The sequence below is a fragment of the Calidris pugnax genome, unplaced genomic scaffold, assembly GCF_001431845.1.
Source record: "Calidris pugnax isolate Ruff unplaced genomic scaffold, ASM143184v1 scaffold24, whole genome shotgun sequence".
NCBI lineage: Eukaryota > Metazoa > Chordata > Aves > Charadriiformes > Scolopacidae > Calidris > Calidris pugnax.
In genome coordinates, this window is record NW_015090922.1 from 17,936,689 (window position 1) to 17,960,291 (window position 23,603).

The 23,603-nt window shown below is 36.7% G+C and overlaps 1 protein-coding gene across 2 annotated transcripts in view; it reads right to left on the reverse strand.

Annotated features, from left to right (window-relative positions):
• Positions 1-21,264, reverse strand: part of BIRC6 (baculoviral IAP repeat containing 6) — a 157,512-nt gene extending 136,248 nt beyond the window's left edge. Inside the window, exons 1-10 of one of the 2 annotated variants that reach the window (XM_014950697.1) lie at positions 21,088-21,264; positions 18,232-18,369; positions 17,624-17,817; positions 17,200-17,311; positions 15,832-15,914; positions 14,442-14,664; positions 14,184-14,344; positions 12,634-12,692; positions 9,905-11,299; positions 3,301-3,450 (exon numbers count right to left, since the gene is read on the reverse strand). In XM_014950697.1, coding sequence (XP_014806183.1) covers positions 3,301-3,450; positions 9,905-11,299; positions 12,634-12,692; positions 14,184-14,344; positions 14,442-14,664; positions 15,832-15,914; positions 17,200-17,311; positions 17,624-17,805 — 2,365 coding nt within the window. In that variant the 5' untranslated portion in view covers positions 17,806-17,817; positions 18,232-18,369; positions 21,088-21,264. Of the gene's footprint in view, positions 1-3,300; positions 3,451-9,904; positions 11,300-12,633; positions 12,693-14,183; positions 14,345-14,441; positions 14,665-15,831; positions 15,915-17,199; positions 17,312-17,623; positions 17,818-18,231; positions 18,370-21,087 lie in introns of those variants that run through there. The other variant, XM_014950698.1, reaches the window with a different exon arrangement.
• Positions 21,265-23,603: the final 2,339 nt, after the last annotated feature.

Sequence of the window (23,603 nt, forward strand, 5' to 3'; positions counted from 1 at the left end):
TGAAGTTTCTAAAAAACAAAACAAACAAAAAAACCACCCAAACAAATGAAAAAGAAGTCAACCAAAAACACCAAACAAACACCAGCAACCAAACAACCCCATCCTTTAAGTCAGTATCCTTTGAAGACAGCTCATTTGGAATAAATGTTCTAAGTACTGAGAGCCCTGAGCATGCTGTCTGGGATTCAACCAGAAGCATCAGGAAAAAGTAATTAGCCAACTATACTTTGATGATGTAAAGCTGATTAAAACTTTTTTTTAATACCTATTGACTCTCATCAAAAAAAAAAAACACCCCACCACCCGTGAAAATTTTATATTTCATGAAAACAGATATATGGGACTACTATGCAATTCTAACATTTATATCACTTATCAATACAGACTTGTTTTATGGTGGATTATTAGAATGTTTGGGAAGGCTCCCACTTTAGCTTAAAAGAGGGGTAAGGGAAAAACAAACATGCTTTATGTAATGTAACTTAAAAGACACTGGCGCTAGACAAGTATTTTGTCTTCTTGTCTTCATATCCAAATCTTGCCCCAAGCAAACAAGAATTGAAGGAGTACTGAAAATTAAAATATCCCAGGGAGACAAACACCTAAAGAAACACTACAAAGGAACTCTAAAAATAATCAGGTTTCCTCAAACCAAAAAAAAAAAATAAATTGAAAACTTGAGGGAAAGTAAGATATGCACAAAGTCAGGTTTTTTACATTTTCAGCATTTTCTCTTAAAAATGCTTTTTGGAGAAGATCTTGAAAAGAAATGATGGTTTTCAAAAGTTTGCTACCTAACTACTATTGTCACCACCCCAGGGAAAATAAATAATCACACTAACACAAATACCATCCCCCCAGCTAAGTCTGAACCTAGAGACTGTTTTGTGAAGCAAGCCAGGTTGTAACCAGAATAATAACAAGATTACATCCTCCAGCTTGAGAGCAGAAACGCACATGTTGTTCTTCCCAAAAAGTGAAGCAGCTCAAAATGAGATACCCAGAGTCAGGCAAAAAATTCACTCTCATTGCAACAACTGTGATTTCTGCTTTTCAATCTAGGAGGTAGGAAAATGCTGAAGAGATTAGAAGTTAAAAATGCTTTAGAAATTTAATTTCAGGAATACAGGAAACACTTTCATTTTTTTCTGCCAAATGTGAACCTCATTAGCTAGATGACACTGCAATGAGAAGTGAGATCATAGCTCAAACCGTGCAACACTTCTATCTTGGAGTACACTGGATTTGTTCTGCGTCGTTCTCCCTCTCCCTCCCAACAGAAACATCTATAAATTCAGATTATCCAGAGTAACCACATATAATGTGGTATCAACCCCTAAAATTGAAAAATGAAGGACTCAACTTTCCAGTGCTGTCAGGTGTTCTTGGCTTCTTTTGCAAAATTACATTACTTTTGTTATACTGTAATAGTGAATTATGACAAGCTGAAAGTTCTAATAGCAAACTTGAAAAAAGGAAGATAATTATTGCTTTATTTGCTATTAGCAAAATAAGAAAGGTGCAGAAGAAAGCCACAGACTTCTCCCCCTCGCATATGTACAATCATTTACTACCTAGTGGTTTTCAAACTTCAGGAAAGGCTCCTTTGATGAAAAAAAGGAGGAGCAGAAGAATTTCAGTCCTTGAAGCAAAGACGACAGCAACTGCTGTACTGCTGTTTACAGATAATCTTATGACAAAAAGCATCACTTCCTTTCTTCTTTTGATTGCCTCTTGTAGAGTAAAATCAGGGGTCATACAAACACAGCACAACACAAAGTGCTACAAGGCTGGCAGCAAGCAGGGGTCTGGGGAGAAAGACAGCAAGTGGCTTGTTGACAGCAAAGATGCCGTGATCCAAAACAGTCCCTGTACTGCCACTCAGTCCTCTCCCAGCCTTTTTTGTCCTCTGCAGCTGCAGGCACAGACACCCCCACCACACACAAAATTAACGTCACTTTTCTGAAACAGTCATATCTACTTGAATGGTTTATTTCCATTGTTTCATTATCTTCATGCTTTATATTATTTATCCTTTTATTTTATACACTAGGTCATCTATTCCCAGTATATCCCTATTTCTGTCCCAACAGACATGACCAGAACCCTCAAACGCCAATCCAACTAAAATAATTGTGCTTTGTGTCTCTATCTTCAACAACTGCAGGTTAAAACAAAATGAAAAACTTAACAGTTTTACAGTGCTCTCATAAACAACTCCCTTTAAAACTCAAAGCACAACTATATACATACATACACACACATACATACACATAGAGTTCAAAAACCTCAGCATGACTTAAATTTTTTCTCAGGCTTAACAAGCAAAATTAGATTTGCTTTTAGGTTTTAGCAGCAAGTTATCAAAGATGCTCTAGTGTAGATGAGGGGTGAGAAAAGCTCAAGAGGCCCACACAGGAACTCCCATAACCTGCACACTCACTGGTGTCCCTTACAAGCAGGAGGAGCCCCTCACATTTTATAGTCATGTAGAAGAGGAAAAGGAACAACTCTTTCACCTAACTCCTTATTTTACCTAAGTGGGCCACAATACTACAAAAGGCAGCAGACTGGTGGCAGGACTGGTATATGAGAACTACAGTAAAGACAAGACCTAAATATGATGTTTAGGGTAAAAATAGAATTTGGGCAATTAGGAACAATTATTTCTTGCTGTCCAAAGGCAGACAACCTTTCCAGGAAGGAAACTGCTCAGCAAATAACAGAAGAATTTGAGCATAGCTCAACCCAAACTACTAAAAACAAAAATCAAAGAGTCACACCATAAGCTTAATTTATCATTAGCATCTGCACTGCTTGAATTATAGAGAGCATCAATTTCACCATATGCAAAAACATATTCAACCTGTTGAATACATGTTTTGTACAGTTTTAATGAACAGAGCTTTACAGCTTCCACAAGAAATTTCAAGGAAATTTTACATAATGAATATATGATTTTAATTCCAACTAAAGAGCTCAAGCCTATTTAAACTATGAGGAAAGCTCAGTGCCTGTACAATTACCTGTTTTTTTTCCTGTCTGCCACACTTAAAATAACATGCAGAGATTGGAAAAACAGTTATGCAGAAGCTGGCTTCTTTAAAATCAGTAACTGCTAAAGTGTTATGCTTGTACATAACCAGTGATAGACATACAGTAACCACAGAATTCCAACTTCAGGCAGCAAAAAAGTATAAAGCAGCTTGCTATTAAATAACTCAAAAACATCGTATACACAACTTCCAAAAATTACAAAAGTATTTTTACTTCTGATACTTTTAAACATGTGCAATTTACCTGTAATGCCTGGACTAGAAGGGTTAGATAAGGGCTTGGTGCCTTCTGATGACTGTTCTACACTTTTGGAAAGGGATCCATCTACAAGTATATCAGCTTCATCTATGTCATCGCAGGTCCCTCCAATCTGAAGGAAATGAAGTTCTCCACCTAAAATCATCACAAACAACAAAAGAAGCAAGTTTAGACAGGCAGACAGCTACACTCAACTCACAAGACAGGCTTGCAGTGTAAGTGCTATGCAGTTATGACAGTAATTATGCAGGACCTGAAACCAGGAAGATTATGCAGGAATATTCATTTTGTTTTAGTACTGCAAATGTTTACAGGGTAAATGCAAAACAGAACTAACAAAAATACTGACTCCAGTTGTGAATGGCATCAAAGGAAAAAAAAAATATTAGGGGGGAGGGATTAAAAGGTAATTAACTAAGGAAACCTCAAAAGAAACCCAAAGCCATAACCATAATGACACTTTTGATAATCCAAATCATGCTTTAAACAGAAAATATTCCATTATGTCAACTGAAGGCCTACACTGTCTCATTTATCCAGGTTGCATAAATTTTCTTTTATAGTTCAATATTTGAGAATTGAAAAATCATTTCCCCACTGAACCCTCCTAAGGGGCTTTTCACATTATTTCATCAAACCTGGAATTACAAAACTGATCAGGTTGTCAAAAGTGCAAGCCCAAAATTTTCAGTGGACAGAATGTTTTGATGGAAGCTTGAAATCCTTCAAGGAAGTTGCCCCTTATTCACCACTACACATATACACAGATGAATTCTGTCATTTGCAGAGAAGCCACAGAGAAGGAATGCTCAATTTTACATAAGGCTGGGAGGAGGGGAAAGGCTGTAAATGGTTTCACAAGTTACAAAAATCCTAATCAGAATTCTAATTCTAGGTAGGTCTTTCCATAGTTTTTCTGAAAATTGATTACAGACTGTCCTTCAGCACCTTACTAACATTCTGGCAAACGCTGTAAAGCGTATTATCCAGGTAATCTGAACCAAAAAAACCCTTCAGATAATATATGTAATAAAAACCCAAGATAAAAGCATAATCAGCAAGTACATGTTCTGCACCATGAGGGGAGCGGAACAGAGAGTGACGGAGGCACAGCAACGCAGAGAGAGAGCACGTGAGAGGCACTGAGAGAGCTGGTATGGGTTTTTTTCTGGATCTCAAGAAGAAAGGCCTGACAACAAACAGCTCAATAAAACAATGTTTTAACAAGACAGAACAAAAAGAGGAAAATAATAGCTCAAATGACCAAAAAGGAAGAACCTCTCCATAGACAGGATCTGCGTGGTGTGCTGTGGGAAAATCCACCCAGGGTCTGGGTGCTGCGACGTGAAAGGAGGGCTCACAGCCTTTGAAGGGACATGAGATTCTCTCACTAACCATATTTCTCCTTATCAAAACAGCTATCTCCTTAGAACATGATGCTGTTCGTGGGGCCTTTTTCATTGTTCCAGTGATTCCATTTTCACTGACCCAGTAAGAAGCCTGTACCAGCACCAACCCACCCACCCCCAGTGCAGAACAGTATATCCCAAGTCAATCCCAAGAGTGGAGGGGGGGAAAAAAAAGCCAGTTATAGCAAATAACACATATAATGAATTTTGTTAAAATTAAACAGCTCACAAATGAGCAGTTTTCCCCAAAGAGAATTAGGGACACATTAGAAAAAACAGACCTTGACAGCCAAACCTTAGTTTGTTTCCCGTTCCATTTACTGCTCAAAGATCAATGATTAGAATGATCTCAACAACCAAAACCAGATAGCCTCCTGTCCTGGAAATTAAGTACACCCTCATGCAACAGAAGTTCAACAGACTGACTTGCACCATCTGCCAGTTTTATGGCTCACAGCAGGAGAAACACTGAAGAACTTCAGAGAGTTGCGAGTTTTTTTTTTAAGGGAAAGTCATTCTAAGGTCTCTCTCACTCTGTAGATGGTTGGGTAGGCTTTGGTTTTAAAGAAACAAAACCTTGGTTCTCAAACCAAGTTTCTAAGGTTCTGTCACTAATTAACAGCAACAAAAAACATCCTTAACACTGTATTCATACTACAAGGGGAAGTGAGAGTCACAATCCCTGCATTCCTGAAAGACTCTAGCACTTTTTAAAGAAAAATTTTGTGATAAATTTGAGGTCTCTCACTTCTTCATATTTTTTTAAAAACCTTCTGTAGAGAAGTTTATAATGAACTTCAGTTATACAGTATTAGCCTATAAAATTATTAGTGCTTATTCAAGCTTTTCAAAACCCTGCAGATGGCTTTACTTCTGTATCATAAAGGAGGCATTTGTTCTACTAGAACATCCAAAGATGACCTTCTGATGATGCATGCTTAATTTTCTTTCAAAGACACCATAGTTCCTACAGTCAAGTGCCAGGAAAAAAAAAACTGTGCAAAAGTCATTATTGCTTTTTATTTTTTCTTATTTTTTGGGGCATTACTGCTGGCTCACGGTATGCACCACTAGGCTGAAACAGGGGCTCATCTCATGCTTTCTAATTCTAGCCAGGTAGCAACCATCCCAACTAGTAGTTTACCTGAAAACTTCTCTGCTTCCGTCACTTCGCAATAAATGCCTTCTATTGCACTACAAAGAAGATATGAAAGCTGGAACTGAGGTACTCAGTGATCACAAAGGAGAATAATTGGAAACCAGCATCATTATATTTCCCGAAAATAACGGGTGACACATTAGAAACACTGTTAATTTAAATCTCAATTGCATTTAAAATCAGTAATTTGCTTGGAATTAAGAATCTGGTGGGTTTCACTAACAGAATATAAGAATTTCTTTCAAAGTCCCTGAGGAAAGTTTAGAAGGACTGGAGATATTCAGCTTAAGAAAATAAATGGTTGGAGAAGGACAGTACTTAAATAAACTCTGTCTTCTCCTCCTTTTTTGAAGTAATCTCTTTGCCATGTCCATAAAGGACAGTAATGACTCCAATTGGCAAAGATGATAAAGGCTATACACTAGGAAGAAAAAGCATCATCCAAGGACAGCACACGATAGAAGACATTTCATGAGGATGCTGCTAAATCTCCATGTTGAAGATCTTCGATAACGGGCTGATCAGTACTTCTGAATGGGTGCTATTAACCCTGACTTGAAGATGATCTCTTAGCATCACTTCCAACACTAATTCTGATGTGGAAAAAACTCGACCCCTCCCCAGTCCTCTCAGACTCTACTGCCTATGAAGGCAGAAAATTGAAAACACTAAATTGATTCATGAACTTCAAATACACCAGTATGCCACGCTGACAAAGCCTAGTGACATGGAAGAGACAATTAAGATATCCAAACAAAACCAGAAAAAAGCTACAGAGAGTAGTTAATACACTATATACAACTCAAGAGCAAGAAATTTGTTATAATTGAAAGGTACAAGATTTCGGGGAACCAACTCTCAAATGTATAAAACTGCTATCCAGTTATGCCAGGTTTGCAACAGTAAGAATTAGCATAGACAACTAATTTTCAACATATCAAACTCCAGTCTGAGAAAACATTTTCTCCAACAAAGAGGAGTGACCAGAAAACCTTTTGTTTTAATGTAACGCTGTGAGGAAGAATCTAGAAGAACTGTGTATACAGGAAAGAACATTGAAAAAAACATAATCACAAAACAGACATCTAAAGGAAAAAGTGCTTATAAATGAAAGTGTAAAACAATCAATAAGATACAAATAAACACAATGGGTTACATTCAGTGTTCGTGGTCTCTTTTACAGCTTCCAAGTCAGATTAGTTCAAAAAAAGACAATATCCAAAAGAACTGACCCAATATGATCTAGGAATAGCTATGTGCAAGCAGCTGATTATGGAACTTCAGTTGGAGCTGGGTCTTTTTCTCTGTCGGCTCTGAAGCAATATTGACAGAAAAGAGAACCGCTAGAATAAAAAGACACTGGAGTTCTTCTTTCTTATGATGAAAACAAGTAGAAAAACTTTTTTCCCCCTGCCTTTCCCCAAACTACCTCCAAATAATAATTAAACTGAAAATATAACTAAATTAATTTAGGGAACTACTGAAGAACCACTTCTTAAAAATCAAATTGACTTTCTGTTGAGAAATATTTCCCTAGAAGTAACGCAAAGACAAATACCAGCATCTTCAACAGAACTCAACAAGTAAATGATTTACTGTAACACCTTCACTAAACACAGACATTCAAAAACTAGATTTCTGAAAGAATTAGACTGCAAATTTCACAATCCAGGAATGCTTCACACACTAGAAGGAACTCAAGCACTCAAACAAATCATACAGATTTTAACACCTACTCAGACAGTCTGGCAGGGAAGCACCTGCTTCACCACATCATGAACATTTCCACTTCTTGTAGCATTTGTCTGAAATACCACCTCACTTTCAGGAACTTCAGTGTCTGAAGCTCCCTGACTTGACAAGGGAGAAAATCAGTAGCAATGAAAGACAGAAAATTGACAATTCTTAATGACTTTTTTAAAAATACTCCCAGAAACACAAGTGGACAATTTTCAAAACTATCCAAACAACCAGAGATTTGCACCTTTATGTTAAATTAAAAAAGGTACATTTCAGATATGCTCATTTTTCCACCTCACTCCTCACTCTAAAGCAAAGTTCAACAAAATTACCTGAATGGCAAACACAGCTAAACAACTAAACCAAGGAAACAATCCAAAACAAACCAAACAAAAACTACCAGAATGTATGCTATGGATCGTTTTCTTCAGTAATTTTTGGTAGGACTGTAATTTAAAAAAAGAAATAGGGTTAGGTGAAAATGGAGATTTAAAGAAGCTGGTGACAACTGTAGCTCTGGAAATTTACGCAACCAAAACAAGCTGTATCTGATCCTTTTAAACACCAGAAAACAGGCTTCAAATATCATCAAATGACCACCCTTACAGCTGTAACCCTATTCAAAAACAATACCTGTCAGCTTACTGCATAGTTTTATAATAAAGAATTTTGGATTATTTTGGATGCTACAAAAGAAGAATTTAAACTTTTATATTAATGACACAAGACAAAATCTTTAGAGCTCCCATATGATAACACACAAAGCACTACTGAGAGGGAAATGAAGTATAGTCTACCTTCGCGAAGGGCAAGAGAAGAAAGCAAAATACAAAGACATTGAAGTCCACTACGTTTCCTTAACAGAACTGGAAGCAAGAATATACTTGCACACTTGCCCCCAGAGGTCAACTGCAGGTAACCCTTGCAGAAAGAAAGAAGCACCTGAAGCTGACACCAAGAGGTAACGTTTTGAAGCGGGCTAAGAATAACTCAAAGATAGATAAAGTCAAATGGAGATCTAAAACATCTTTACAGAAAACCACTCAAAGCCTGAAACACCTATTCACACAGAGGTTTCTTTTCAATTATATCTCAGAGGCAGCTATGGGAAAAATCATATGATCTACCAATGAAAATATGTCAACAAGCAGGAGCAGCAGGAAAAAAAAAAAAAAGCTATTCTGCATCCAAAACTTTCAGACATTAAAGTATCTCTTTGTGTATTTCCCCCATCCAAGCAAGTAAATAGGAAAGAATGCACTGCTCAGCTTATATTCTTTAAGAATTCTCGAACAACATCCAAGCATTTCCAGTGCATCTAAGTTCCAAATATTCATTTTCACTTATGTTGTTTTCTTATGTCTTCTAGCGACTTGCAGAAGGATCAACGTTAAATACATCAGTGAATATAGCTTTTCTACTTTCAACACATATCTTCTTAATGCCACCAGATTGCAGGAACCATCTCATACGTGGTAGTAAATATTAGAGGAGCTAAGACCTTAAAGTGATTTTCAAACAAGCCTAAGAAAACTGCATTTAAGAAAATAAAATAATAATTTAAAAAACAAAAACAGAACTCCAAAAATCTTCAGCTGCCTAGCAGGTACATAAGCTATCTTACCCACTTACAGCAGAAAGATTTAAAGGATGATTATGATTCAATGCAATAAAAAGTATGCAAAACTTACTCTGTACATTGTTATTCAAATGTACAATAAGATATAGGATCAAAAAGTTACATTAAGAGTTGAGCTATTTTATTTTTATTCTAGTATTCCTGAATTTTATGCAGTACAGTTATTATAAATATTTAAGATCAAGCAATTCTTTACAAATCTTCATATTTAGGCATAAAGTTAAGACTCTCAGGCTCCACACTGTAATACCAGACTCTGAAATCCAGATGTCTAATGGACATTGGTCCCTAAATATTTATGATGGCTTTTTGACTTCGTTTCTCAAAAGTGAGAAAAATTATACCAGGAGAAGAGACTGAAATATTAAATAAGGAACAGAAATTGAAAGCTTCTAAAGACATTTAGACAATGAAAATAATTTGAAATGTGTGAACCATCCCACTAGTTTAGCCCCTCTGAGAGGCTGTTTCCACAGCAGAGAGCTGCATTCACGTGCAGGACAATAAATGAGACATTGGTGCATGGAGGAAACTGCCCACCGCCTATTACTATTTTGAAACTTAGATTCTAATATTCTATAATATAATCCAAATACAGTCAAATGAAACATTAAAAAAAAAAAATTTTAAGAAAAGTCTTACCTTTGGTGCATGCACACAATCTGTCTGTGCCCGAACAGTATATCACAGAGACAAACATATCTGGTTCCTCAGTGCCCTCTTTTTTAGGTGGCTCCACTTTGGCCAGAATTTCAAAGTTCGAAAGATCTAGTATTTTTACATATCCTCCCTGAGTAGTTATTACCAGGTGCCCAAGAGTAGAGATCTCAGATCTTCTCTCTCTCCCACTGCCATTTTTAGAAGTTAATTGTATTTCCTCTACAGGCTCCTCACAGTCATCCTCTCGATTATCCAATATATCTGGTGGGAGCAAAATCATTGAGGTAATTGTGTCTTGGGGGTCTTTGATATGCTGGATTTTTACCGGTTCCTCCTCTAGAGTAACTATTCTAGTGGCATAATTCATCTTATAAAGCACTAGGTATCCACCACTAACACTTCTCTGTTCAGGCTGAATTATTAAAGGAGTTGGTACATCTGCTGGTGACTCATGCTGGATTACATCAATACTCGTGCCATTCACTACAGCAAGACTTGATTCTAGTTCTCCCTTCCTTCTATTACATAGTGCCGAGTTTAATTTATTTAAATTATTCAAGGCCTCTACTTGATTTATTGCACTCAGAGATTCGACAGGACAAGTCCGCAGTCCTACTAACAAATGAACTCCATCTGCACAAGGAGTGATTGAATCTACACACAGGTTCTCCTCCTCTGCAAACTTTGGCAGACGCAGGCACTGAACCAAAGTCCCAGGCTTGGGAACCATAGAGCTCCACTTGTCCGAGTCCGGAGAAGTTAGGTTGGCTGCAGCATCTGCAAACTGCTGGATGTAAGTCACAGGGGGATCCTGTAACAGCAACTGTTCCTGACTGTCCAGCTCCATTTCAATGATCTGTGGAACTGTGAAACCATCATCGTGTATACTTTTACTCATAATATTGTTCATCTGTGAAAAGAGTTTTCCTGCTTTTTCATCAGACTCCTTAATGCTGTATAGCAGCAATACGGGTAAAGTCCTCCTTACCAGAGGGGAATTCAGTTCTGAGTTAGTGCAGGATTCATTGTCAGTTGATCCCTGTTCCGAGACACTCTCACCTCGAGTCCTAGTTAAGCCATCCAGTGACCTCTGAGAGTTACTGCTAACAGGAGAGGTAGCAGGTGATTTGTATGTTAATAGACCTCCAGCTAATAAACAAGGAAAGGGAATGTTGTGCTGTTCTAGATGTTTTTCCTTCATCTTTTCACTCTTACAGTTGGCCAAACAGGGGTTTGCCCCAAGTTCTTCTAGATCCTTAACCGTGTCTTCCAGAACATTTGCAACAATTTCCCACTGAAGCTTTTCAGGTTGCTGAAGAACACTGAGAGCTGTTATATCCAGGCTGACTTCCATAGATTCTTTTTGCGATGTATGCCCTTTAAAACAAAAATGTTGAAATTAATATATGTCCAAAAAAGGAATCATATTGCATACATTATGGACTTAAGATTAAGCAAAAAGTCACTGCTCTACCGTTTTGGTATGTTAAAACATTCTGTATATTCAAGATTTGATAGTCAAGAAACAATAAAAGAGGCCCAGAGACATTCCTTTCACAGACTAATAGTTCTCTTAATTTTATCAACAAGAGCAAAAGTAAAGATAACAAGACATTAGTCTTTGTAACAAGCCTCCCAGTAAACAGCATTATCTTTCCACCAATCATTCTACTTGGTTAGACCACCATATTGAAATCCAACTAATCTCATCAATACTATTCATGTTCTGCCCTATATTATTCCCCTTCCTTCCTAGACAATCCAGTACCATCAAATATCTGCAATTCTACCAATTCATTCTCCAATCTTAGTTGAAAAAACATGTCATTTCACTCTAAAACTTGATACTTCCCAACATGCAACAGACCATCTAATAGAAAGAACTTCAACCTACTATAGAACAAAACCCAATAAAAACTTAAAAGAGCCTGATCAAATTAAACAGTACTGCAAGAATAACAATGAATGATAGTAGTTCAACTAAGTAATGTAAAGATTTAAAATATTAGAAAGGATACTGTACAAGCCCAGATGAAGAGGTGACTTAAAGCACAAACAACAAAGTACAATTTGTGTTAATACTCTTGTGAAAAAAAAACATCTTTGCATATGCACATGCACACTTCCTTTTTTCCCCCCACTTGCTGATCCTTATTCAAAGATGTAAACCGGATTATGGAAAATAAGCATGTAATCCTCTCTCCCATCAAAATTTCTGATTCAGCCTCTAAGAAATTGGCACAGGAACACCAGGCACAGCACTGTTCTGCTTCCATATGAAGACTTTACTCAGGAAGAGAAATGCTCTATCGAAGTGCATAGCCACAGGGAAACAGTCAAGATGCAGGAACTCTATCTGGCAATCCCCTGAATTTAAAGGTTTTTGTACAGCTGTAATTTGTTGTTGTTCTAAGTAAAGTCTTTTAACTTGGTTTGTGTGTTTTATTGACAGCAAGATAAGCAATGCATGTTGTCAAATAAGACATTTATTAACCAACAAAGTAGGATTTTTCTTTTCCCCTGTATGTAATCTCTCCACCACACAAACACTGACTTAACTATTGGCATTATTTTCAAGGTCAATCTTTCTTCTTTTTTTCTAATACAGTGAATATAATATCCTTTGCTTTTGATGGGGCTTTTTTAAAAGCCTGAGAAGAACAATTTCCCTCCTGACCTCTAAACTGTTACATGGATCAGATATAACCTACCTGTCACGGATTCTGATCTGGAATGCTCTTCGCTGTCTGAATCCTCCAGTAGGTCATCACTGGAAAAAAATAATGCATGAATGATACCACGTACACTGTAGCTGCATTCTTGTTTTCAATTAAATTGAAAAAATAATTTAGTGAAAAATACAATGTAAATTATAACCTGGTATTTCTTTGAGTCACCACTGTACATCCACTGATGAGTTTGTTACGGACACTAACAACATATAGATTTTTTTCCTTTGTCATCGAACCAGCAGGCAAGCTTTCTGTTTGCCTCATTCTAATATTGTATTCCCAACAATTCAGACATAAATGGAATTAAAATGAAAGCCAGTTCTCAGAAATCTTTCCAAGGAAAACAAAACCAAACAAAATCTCTAAGAACTGATGAGACCTTCTTCAAAGTCCCTCACTCAGAACAGCCTCTGAAAGGTGCAGTTGCCAGACTGGTCTTCAATTTTACCAAGGCAACTTTGTAACAAGTACAGAAATAGCGTTTGAACAGTGTGTTGGTTTTAAAAACACTACCAGACGAATCTTAACAGTATGATTGTATTATCCTTTAATCAGCTCTTAAAATTTGCTTAATTCTTTAACTCTCAAGGAGTTTATAGCCCTAAAGCTACAGTAGATGCTTAGGCCCCAGCAGGTGTTAAGCCCCACACTCTGATGCTGCCCACACTTCTACAGGCTCTTGTCACAACAGCAACCTTCCTATTTGCTCTGCAGTCCAAGCTCAAACCCGAAGACTTCCTTTCCTGTGCATGTAGCAGTACTGTTACTTTCCATGATGCTGAAGTTTAAGAAGAAACATTCAGAAAACTACCAAAGCTCCCCAATCACCTTTTGTGCTGATTTTTCCAACAATTATTCACTCTTTTGTTTGAATTTTGGTACTATGAGAAAATAGTTTCCAGTAATAGATTGTAAGAAGCATAAATGAAAGAATGTTGCTTTTTCTCACATGAGACTTTCTAAGCACTGGTATACCCTCTAGCTTATCTAAAAGCTTGCGACAGGACTGCCTAATTGTTTATAGAGCCTCTATGCATGTGCTAAAGGTACAAAATGATAGCAATTCCTAGCCACCCATATAATTAATTTTCAGAATGACATAACCAGAAATTACAGAGAAGCCATCAGCAAAAAGCATGTTCCAGAAGTTTTAGAGTAGCCTTTACTTTCAAAACCTGAAGCGCATAATCCATAACTAAAATGAAAAGCTGTTCCAAAACTTGTATTCCTTTCTCTTTTTTCTCTGCCTCTGGAACATCAGCACAGGGCAGCAATGAGATCTGGTATCTCTCTGTTAGTGGAGTATAAAAACTGCAACAGCAGGAATAAAATAGAACTGGGTTTAAAGACGGACACTTAAATTATTGTTTTAGAAGTGTTGAACTGTGTAGAGAAACACAGTGATTAGAAAAATATCTCCATGGAAAAAAAAATATCTTACCAACCTTATGTTTCACAAAGCACAGCTAAATGGCATTTACCACTTACACAGCAGCATTTCATATTTCTAATTTTGTAGGTTGGCATACCTGTCTCCTTCTAATTTTGGTATATCTGAGCAGCTAGACGAATCTTCTAGCCATGCTAGTGTTGGTCTCCTTGAGTCAACCCCTGAGCTCTGTTCTCCTGATAACATAAGTTGCTGCACAATAGCTGGATCATATGCATTGATCTCAAATTTTAAGTGGACCTGAGAAACAACAAAAAACAGAAGAGGTCTTTGGTTTAAATCAAGATATGCTTAATCAGTAAATAGGTAATAAAAGCTGGTGGTTTATATTGTATACCTTCATAAGTTTGGAAACATCCCATATACAGATCTTTCCTCGTTTTGTTGCAGCAGCTAGAAAATGAGGGCAACTTCCAGATCCAAAGCAGGCTATTCTGTCAGTGCCATCTGTGCAGGGAAACTGTGCTGGACTTGTTGCCAGTGTGACTGAAAGAGGTACATTCTGAGTGTGCTCACCCTTGACAAACGGGCAGTTTGGGGAATGTCTCTCATGTTCAGACCTTTTCATATTAAAAACAAACATAGCAAACATTGATTTCTTACTGTGAAAAATATATACATCATATACAAACTCAGCCCTTGAAATGAAGCTGAAACTGAACTGTTTGAACTGTACTGCAGTCAACCATACAAGAAAGTTCTGAAGGTACTAACGCACCTTTCCCTGCTGTTTCTCAACAGCAGACTGTATTAAAGCCTTTGATCACTTAACAGATAATTCATATGCAAATGGAGGAATCTACACACGGTGCTCTTAATATTATTAGTCCATTAAAAAAATAATTGTTCTATAGGCAGTAGTCTTCATGAAGAAAAGCACAGATTAAAATCTACAGAGTGTACATTAGAATTCCAATGTTATGATACTATTATAAGTAACCTTAATAAAATGAAGCAATTACCTGTCTTCAGTTCTACATCCACACTTAAAACAATCAAAATGGAACACAGTTCTCAATGACACAGTAACTAAGAACCCTGAAAAAAAACCCTTTTAATCTCAATATATAGCTAAGGCAGACACAGAGCAATTACACTAGCACAAATGTATGGAAACTAACAAGAAAGAGGGAGAGACAAGGATTATGAAGATAATATTACAAGGGAAAGCTTCCAACAAGTCAGAAATCTGATGTGTTCAAGTGACGATTATAAACACCAAATAATCAAGACAAAAACTATGCTGAGAACTTTTTTTAAAATCAATATAAGGTTCTGCATTTTTGTTACTATGCACAATTTTAGCTGAGTCAGGCAACTAGTAATGGATTTTGCAACTTCACATGAATGGCAAATATGCACTGCGTGGCCATTGCGGTTTAAGAACTCTAAAAAAGATGTGTTCTAGTCCAGTCATACAGAAGATTGAGTTTAGATCGTTGTAAAGAAATGGTGGCTGCCATCTTTGCCACAGAAGAATTTGAAATTAAATAGCAAATCCAAATTAAGAAGTAAACCCAGATACAATTTCTTGGGTTTAGTATTACACAAAAGTTTGACATAGCACAGGGAATTATTTTGTGATTTGTCCCATGGAATCATACTTGTCAGTGACACTCCCTACACTCAAGTGGAAATCCCATTGGACAATGTTGACCTTTGTCATCCAAAGATTTCCAACCTCTTCAATACAAAATTAAGTCTACTCCAAACATCACCAAACTTACCAAGGTTCATCTGTAGGCTCCCAGCACACCAAACACACACTACAGGTAAAGCACATGGCTCTGTCATCTCCTGATGAAGCAGGCTATAAAAATACAAAGAAACACTTGAAATTTACATTGCTGTGTACTACAAAACCCTATCTCTCCTTCTTCTAGTGGCGTAACAAAGCACTGCAAATTGCATACTATAAAGTGATAGTATTTCACATTAAAAAAAGACACACCACATTAATATATACAAGATTCAGAACCAACACTTGTACAAGGCACTGGATAAAAACCACAAACACAGAATTCAGCATAACTGCTAAGACTTTTTTTTTCCCTTGGAAAAAGTTCACAAGATTCAAAAAACTTAGAACCTCAACAAAATAACTGTATATCTGCACGCTTGGAAAAACACGGGTTAGACAAATTTCCTATTACACCTTCAATCTGCTGGAACATAAAAGCATTCTATATCTCTCCTCTGCAAAGAATAGTTGTTACTAGGTGAAGTGAAAAAATACATATTTCCATTCTGTCAAAATTTAGCATTTTCATGAAAACATTTCAAGTTTCTGAGATATGCTTGGGGATATGTAGATGCAATTGTAACATTCCTGTATTTCTGTATCCTGTAACATTCCCTGAATTTCTTCTCCTGAACAAGCTTAAGAAATCCTCCAAACACTTTATCCACTTGCACCTATCAGGCTTTGCAGTTGACATAAGACAGATAATATTGATGTCAAATGATATGTACTGCCTAGCCATTGTTATGTAAATCCATACCGTGAATATTTTTTATAATAGAAATAATCTCAAAGAATGAAAAAATAAAATATGAAAAAGTTGTGGAGTAAAATGTTGAGGTTGCATTTATTCACTAAGCTTAATAATTTAGTAATGTGATCTAGGACCATTCTTTGTTACATTACAGTTTAAGTCTCACTAGGAAAGTACAGTTAGAGGACTCCAATGTGAAGCTTACTGCTTATTTTGCTTTACTGATAATATAAAAAGGATATTTACTGAACAATCTAACAAGGAGAGAGAGAGACTGTACGTAACAATCAACTTCACTGTTGTTCAACTTGGATCAATTTGATACTTAAAAGTGTTTTACATGCTGAAGTTCAGAACAGTATTTTCTGTGATCTGTACAAAAAAGAGAAGCAACCACAAGGCACAGAAAAAAATCTGAAACTTAAAAAAAAAAAAAAAAAAAAAAAAGCCTAATAGCTTAATGACAAACTTTTTCATTAAGGGTTTTGTATGATTGAAGGAATCCATTTAATTTAAACAAAAAATACAAAACAGAGTTTTTTCCCTGCTCCCCAAACCTTCACCTAGGGAACAAATACTAAAAACAACTAAACCTTTTACCTGGTGATAGAACCCAGCTTGAGCCATAGGATCTGGCTGTGCCCACCTATAACCCACATGAGGCCATGAAGTGAATGTCTCCCGTCTGTTAGCTTCACTGTACATCAAAGACCTAGAAAGGCAAAAAATTCTACATTACTCAAAACTGCCTTTTAGAATTAAAAAAGTAAACTATTCATTATATACTTTAAATGCTTTAGGAATCATTAGACATACCCCAGATAGTTATCTACAACTTATACTTAAAATTATCATTACCAATTACAGAGAAGTTACAAAGGTCTCTCACTTGGGCGAGATCAGTATGTGTAAGAGGAAGGAAATACAGAATAGGACTAATTCCTTTGGCAAATAAAGTTATCCAAGAGCTTATTCTGATACAACTAAGGGAGTCAAATTCATCACTTATTTTGTCTTAATATACCTGTCCACAGATCGACCAGGTCCCACACCAAGTTCTGGTCGTGCGCTGGGTAAGAGGTAAGATAACCTATCCATCACAGAGGATGCTACAGGTAAGGCAGCAATATTTTGATTTATCTTCTTGAGTTCATTTACAATGGCACTGGCGACAGACTTCAAAACATGATGAGGAAGGTGGAACATAACCGTTGCCCACTAAATTAAGAAAAAAAGTGCCTAGTTTATATTTTAAAATTTTAACATCTAAACAACAAATAGATCACAAAAGCGTCAAAAGCAAAAGCACATCTTGCACCCTCTCTTGATTTCAAGAACTAATACAAGAACAGACACACAAAACAGCATGGACATAATCCAAGGCAAGTCAGTGACATCAGATTTTAAGCCCAGTTGGGTTTTGGGTTTGGGTTTATCAGCAAGAAGCTAACCTTGTTAGTCCTCTTAAAAAGTGCAACTTCACACAGAGGAACTAAGCAACACATAGCACACTCCATTCTCTTCAAACAAAATCCACCACACTAAGTCAAGCATTTTGTATGCTTCAATAATAGTAGCCAAGCAAATTAGACTTGGGAATCCACATTAGACAGTACAGAGACAAATTTTTACCTTTGCAACTTTATGATTTGCTGCTGTTTCATGTGAGGTATTTTTTAAACCATCCTTCAGTTGTGTGATGAATAAGTCATATCCCTCTGTGCTAGAAACATCTACTTTTTCTATGCAAGCAGATAACAGCTGCTGAGCCTAAAATGCAGATGTGCAACAAAAGTTATTATCCACGCTGAATAACTACAGAGAAGAATTATACTTGTTTCAATACTCAGGAAACATAATTTCTCTTATCATACTTTATCGTGTGTTGTATCAGCATAATTCCCATAAAAGACCCAGAGTTGAATAAGCAGTTCCAAATTTTACTTTGTAGGTCAATCAATGGATAAACTTGAGCAATAACGACAGCATTACTACAAGTTCCCGCAAGGGCAGTATTACCAAATGTTAAACAAGTCAGTCATATAAACAATTAAAACAGAACCTATATTAAAGCCAACAAAAAATGAGACATCCATTACCTCCCCAACACTTTCCCTTCAAAAGGATTCATTGAGCTTTAAGGATAAAAAGTATGAGCAAAATCAAAGTCTTGACATTATTCTGAGTATCTTTGTATCTTAAAGTGGATGATAATGAGGAAAACAACCTTGCAACAAAATCTAAGGTAAATTACTTACAATGCTAGTATAATGAAGCTGAAAAATGAGGCAGAAAAAAAATAGGCTAGTTTAGAATCTAGAAATTGTTAACATTCAGAAAATAATGCATCTAGAAAAGAACACTATAAACACCCATTTATAGATGTTTTTTCTTTTAAGTCCCATCTGTTTATAGCTTGTCCCTTTGTCTACTAACTTCATGGTAAGATTTAAAGGTATGCTTTACGTGCAAAGTGCAGAATATTCTTTATCTGTTGTTAGGTGGGATAACATCTGAAAAATGTTATATGAAATCTTTCAAGTAACAAACACAGGGAATTATTTCCCAAGGGCAACAGCCAGTCAGTCCTTTAAACAGCCACAAACTGCTCCAAACAGAACAAGCCAAATTACCACTTGGTTACACCCTTAGGGAGTTCAGGGGAAGAACAGAAATAAGGCAAATCAGTCCCCTTGCTAAGGCTGTAGCTGTTTCTCTGATTTCAATAAAAAGACAGTTACAATTCTTGTGGCAACTCATACTTTCCTAGTCTCTTGCAGATGACAGAGGAACAATGGATATATTGTGGAAGTTCATAAATTTACAGTGTTCTATGGGAAAGTAAAAGCAGCATAGAGGCTGTTAGCAAAACATGTCAATGCTACTGATGAGAAATGCATACAATGCAATGCATTAGCAGGAGATCAATCATATAAAAAGACTACTTAATTTAAGTGCAAAAATTTGCAGGAAAATTCCAGATATTACTAATGTTCCTATGATGAAAGAGGTGGACTGATGTTTGTATGGTATTTGCGTAATACCTACTAAAATTTCCTGAGGTCTGGGTACCTCTACTCCTCTTCAAAGTTAAAAGTAAGAACTGAAGACTGCTAATGTTGTTCCTTCCATCTGACTGATTTGGCCATTAACTCCCCAAATCTGTTCCTAATGAACTATAATATTTTCCAATTTATTTTTTACAGGAAGGACCTTTACAGAGAAGTGCTCTATTTTAACCTTGAAGTGAGGGTCTGTAAACTCTTTAGAATCATCGAATATCTAGCTAAAACTGACACAAACTTACAGTTTGTATTGAACCATGTGAGACTGCAAGCCAGTGACAGCAAAACTTATGAAAGGAAATGCTGACCTCTGTCAGTCTCTTCACACTCAGCCACACATACCAAGACTTTGTCATTACCCACAAAGTGTATAAAAATAATGCCAGTGGCAGCAAGCCTCAGGAACCTGGAAAGCTCTCGTTGGAAACCTCTATGAAGCAACATTTTATTGCCGTTACTCCTACTCAAGACAAGTAGTTAAAGAGCCCATATATAACACACACTCTTGGTTAATAATAAGCACCTATTAGTCAATACTCCAAGAGCACATAAATATTTTAAATCAATGCTCAGGATAAGTTTTTATTGGTGGTGCATCACTCAATATAAATCTATTTCCCACAGAGATTAGTGGGAAGTGCTCTTTTCTCAGAGTGCTTTAAAGATTCAGAATCTGGATCCTGTAGCTACTTTCCTCATCACCAAGTGCCTTAGACAGAAGCAGTCATTAGCTATCTTTTGAAAATGAGACCATACATGCTACCTCACCTAAAAAATGCTATTTTAGCTGAAGGTAAACCAATGCAACAAAATCCTAAGCATTACACTCTAAGCAAAAATGTACACATTAGATCCCCTTAAAGTGATACTAAATGCTTGGTTACAGTCTCAAACCAGGAGGAATTGCGTTACAGCTGTGATGGTGCAAACATAAAATGGAAGCCAAGTTTGCAGAAAAAAAAAGTCTTTCATTAGGCCAACTGATCTAGCTAATAAAGTTAAGATTCCAGCATTAATTCTTCACATATAGCAGAACCATATTAGCTGATTTTAATTGTCTTTTTCCCCCTGAAAGCCTAAAACAGAAAATTTCAAGGATGCCTAGCAACCCAGACTGATGTCTAGAAGTGCATATAGATCCCACACATAAGCACTAACAAAGCTCTAGGAATGAGCCCTGATTTCTGGCCAGTAAAAAGTTCTTTCATCTGAAATAACATGGTCTTGATGACACCACCTCTTATTTGAGATACAGGTAACTACAAAAAGCTATTGCCCTATGACAGCTAATAACTAAGAAACTTTTCCATTACATGCTGTTAGTACCGCACTAGAAACTCAGGGTCAAACATCTGGTTTCAGTATTTCTGACAGAGTTACTTACATACTCTTTTATTTTTTTTCCCCCCTCTCCACATCTTACCTCTGTAACTGGCAATTCAAGCTGAACCACGTCATCTTGTTTTGAAACAGGCGTTTGCAGAGCTGTGTCTAACAGTAAGATGCCATTGAGATCTTTCCTACATCCTACTGCATAATCATCCACAAAGATCACTTTATCCACAGCAGAAATATACTGACATTTCACCCGTCCACCTGGTTTAGCTATAAACAGAAAGACAAAAAGCAAGATCATATTAGAAAACAGCTTTTACAGAAGACCTTTAATACTTTAAAGTTACTTTAAAGTAATGTAACACAGCAAAATGTTTACCTTTTGAGACAATAAAAAACCTAGCATTTTAGCTACTATAACTTCCAAACTTTTATATTTCCTACATTAAAAAATAACCAAAATCTATACATCCCATCAACAACTACAACCATTTTATTCCTATAATGGAAGACATCATTCAAGTCCAGCTCCTACCAGGAGGCCTAAACAACTGTTTTCAAGCCTAATGTAGATACCTGATGTATTTGATGTTAGCTGACAATCAATAATAAGAAGTAAATTGTACGAATCAGCATGAAAACTAGGACAAAATTGCTAAACTACCATTAAGGGTGATTAACACCATTTCGCCAAGCAAAACAATACTCAAACTTCTGAAAACCAAGCACAGCGTTTAACATGCGCCAATGCTACACATGTTCCTTGAGACACTAAGGTAGCTTTTTTCTGCTCAGCACTGCACACAATGCAGTCACAGGTTAGAGAAGTTTGGTGGGGGTGGAGGAAGACTGTCAGCAGATAAATAAGGAAAGGCTGTGGCAATGGATATTAACCCCAGAAACATTCACTGTAACTATACGTTATTATGTGTCTAAGGCTGGATGGACCGTAAAACTAAAGCCATGCAATATACTATCTGTGTAGAAGGCAAATCACCTTAATTCACAGAAAGTGTAATCTGCTGCTGCAGAAGCAGGCTGTGTGTGTAAGTATATGGACACGTTGTCAAAAGGGCAAAGCTGAAATTGCTGGATCATCAACAAAGTTCTCTTCTTGCTGCACTGAAACAGGAGTTTCATTAAATTTTGTATTAATTGGGTCCCATCCCTGTTCTCCTCTTTCCTCAGACACTGGATACTGTTTTTACTATGAATAATTAAAAACCACCATTTAGGTAGCTGGCATGCAGATAAAACATCCAGATAAAGACAGCTACATAATTCTGTCATCTTCACACTTTGATACAGTTAAATGGAAATCAAAACTTCCCCAAATGCAGGGCACATCAACCCAACCACATTGCATTTGTGGTATCCTCTCTTGAAAACTCAGGTCAAGAATAGTTGTCAGCTGCCCTTCTCAACAAAATTTTGGAAACAATGACTCATATACTCTCAAAATATAGGACACATGCTTTTCCCTGCAAGAAGTATACTGCAATTGTAATCACTGCAACAACAGTCAGAAACACTTCAAGAGCTCTGAAATCTCTTGATAGTTGAGAAGTTCTTAGTCCTAGCTCAACAAAAAAAGATCCTCTGAATGGCAAATCAACTAGGTTCAAACTGTACTTTTGCCAATACATTGGAGCTCCTCAGACAAGAATTTCTACAGACAACACAGCTGCGAGCAAGGAAGGAAGTCATTCTACAAAAAAATAACACTTTCGACAAAAACTCAAATATAAGTTTTAGCATCTTTTAAAGTAATAGTATCAACAATGTACTGGAAACTACTATGTAAATAAACTGAAAGGTAACTGATGCCCTAAGCTAGAAACCTCAGTAGATTCACATGGTCTTTGCAGTCTATTCAGTGTGATCCAAGTGATGGTTCACTACAGGACACTTTCCTTAACCCATCACTTCTCTCCTCCTTCCCAGAGAAAATGGGAAAAGTACCTCACCTTTCCTGGCAGCATCAACACCAGGAACACTTTATTTTGCACTTTCCTTATTTCCTGTCAAGCACAGGACTATGCTCAGGCCCTATGACTAGGAGCCCAGCAGCCTGTAGGAGCCCCAGCCTTTGTGGCTTCTCTAGACCATTCTTATTTTATCATTTCTGTAGTGATGTTAGTGAAATCTCAAGTCTAAACCACCAAATGGCTAACAAGTATCCTCTGTGTAAGCAGTCCCAGCTTTTAGAAGCCAATGAAGATCAATAATGAGGTAGATAACATGCCTAATCAATATAATATTTCTGCTCCATTAAGAAACAAAACAAAAAGTGTAACTACAGCACAAAAAATAAATTGCCTAATAGCTGTGATTCTCACTGTGCCAGTTAATATTTTGGTTGGTTACACTAACAGAAAAAACTTGGGCCAAACTCTCTCTAGCAAATTATTTACAGTTTATGGCTGTATTTTATTCAAAGCACATAAACCCAAAACAAGCTCCCTCATCTTAAGTCGATGGAGCTTAAATAAAATGATTCCATCAATATTTATTGTTGTTCCAACACCCTGAGAAAAACATTCTGCAACTGACTGGTTTACCATTTGAACAGCCTCTGAACTAGTTAGCATGCTATTTTGCAAA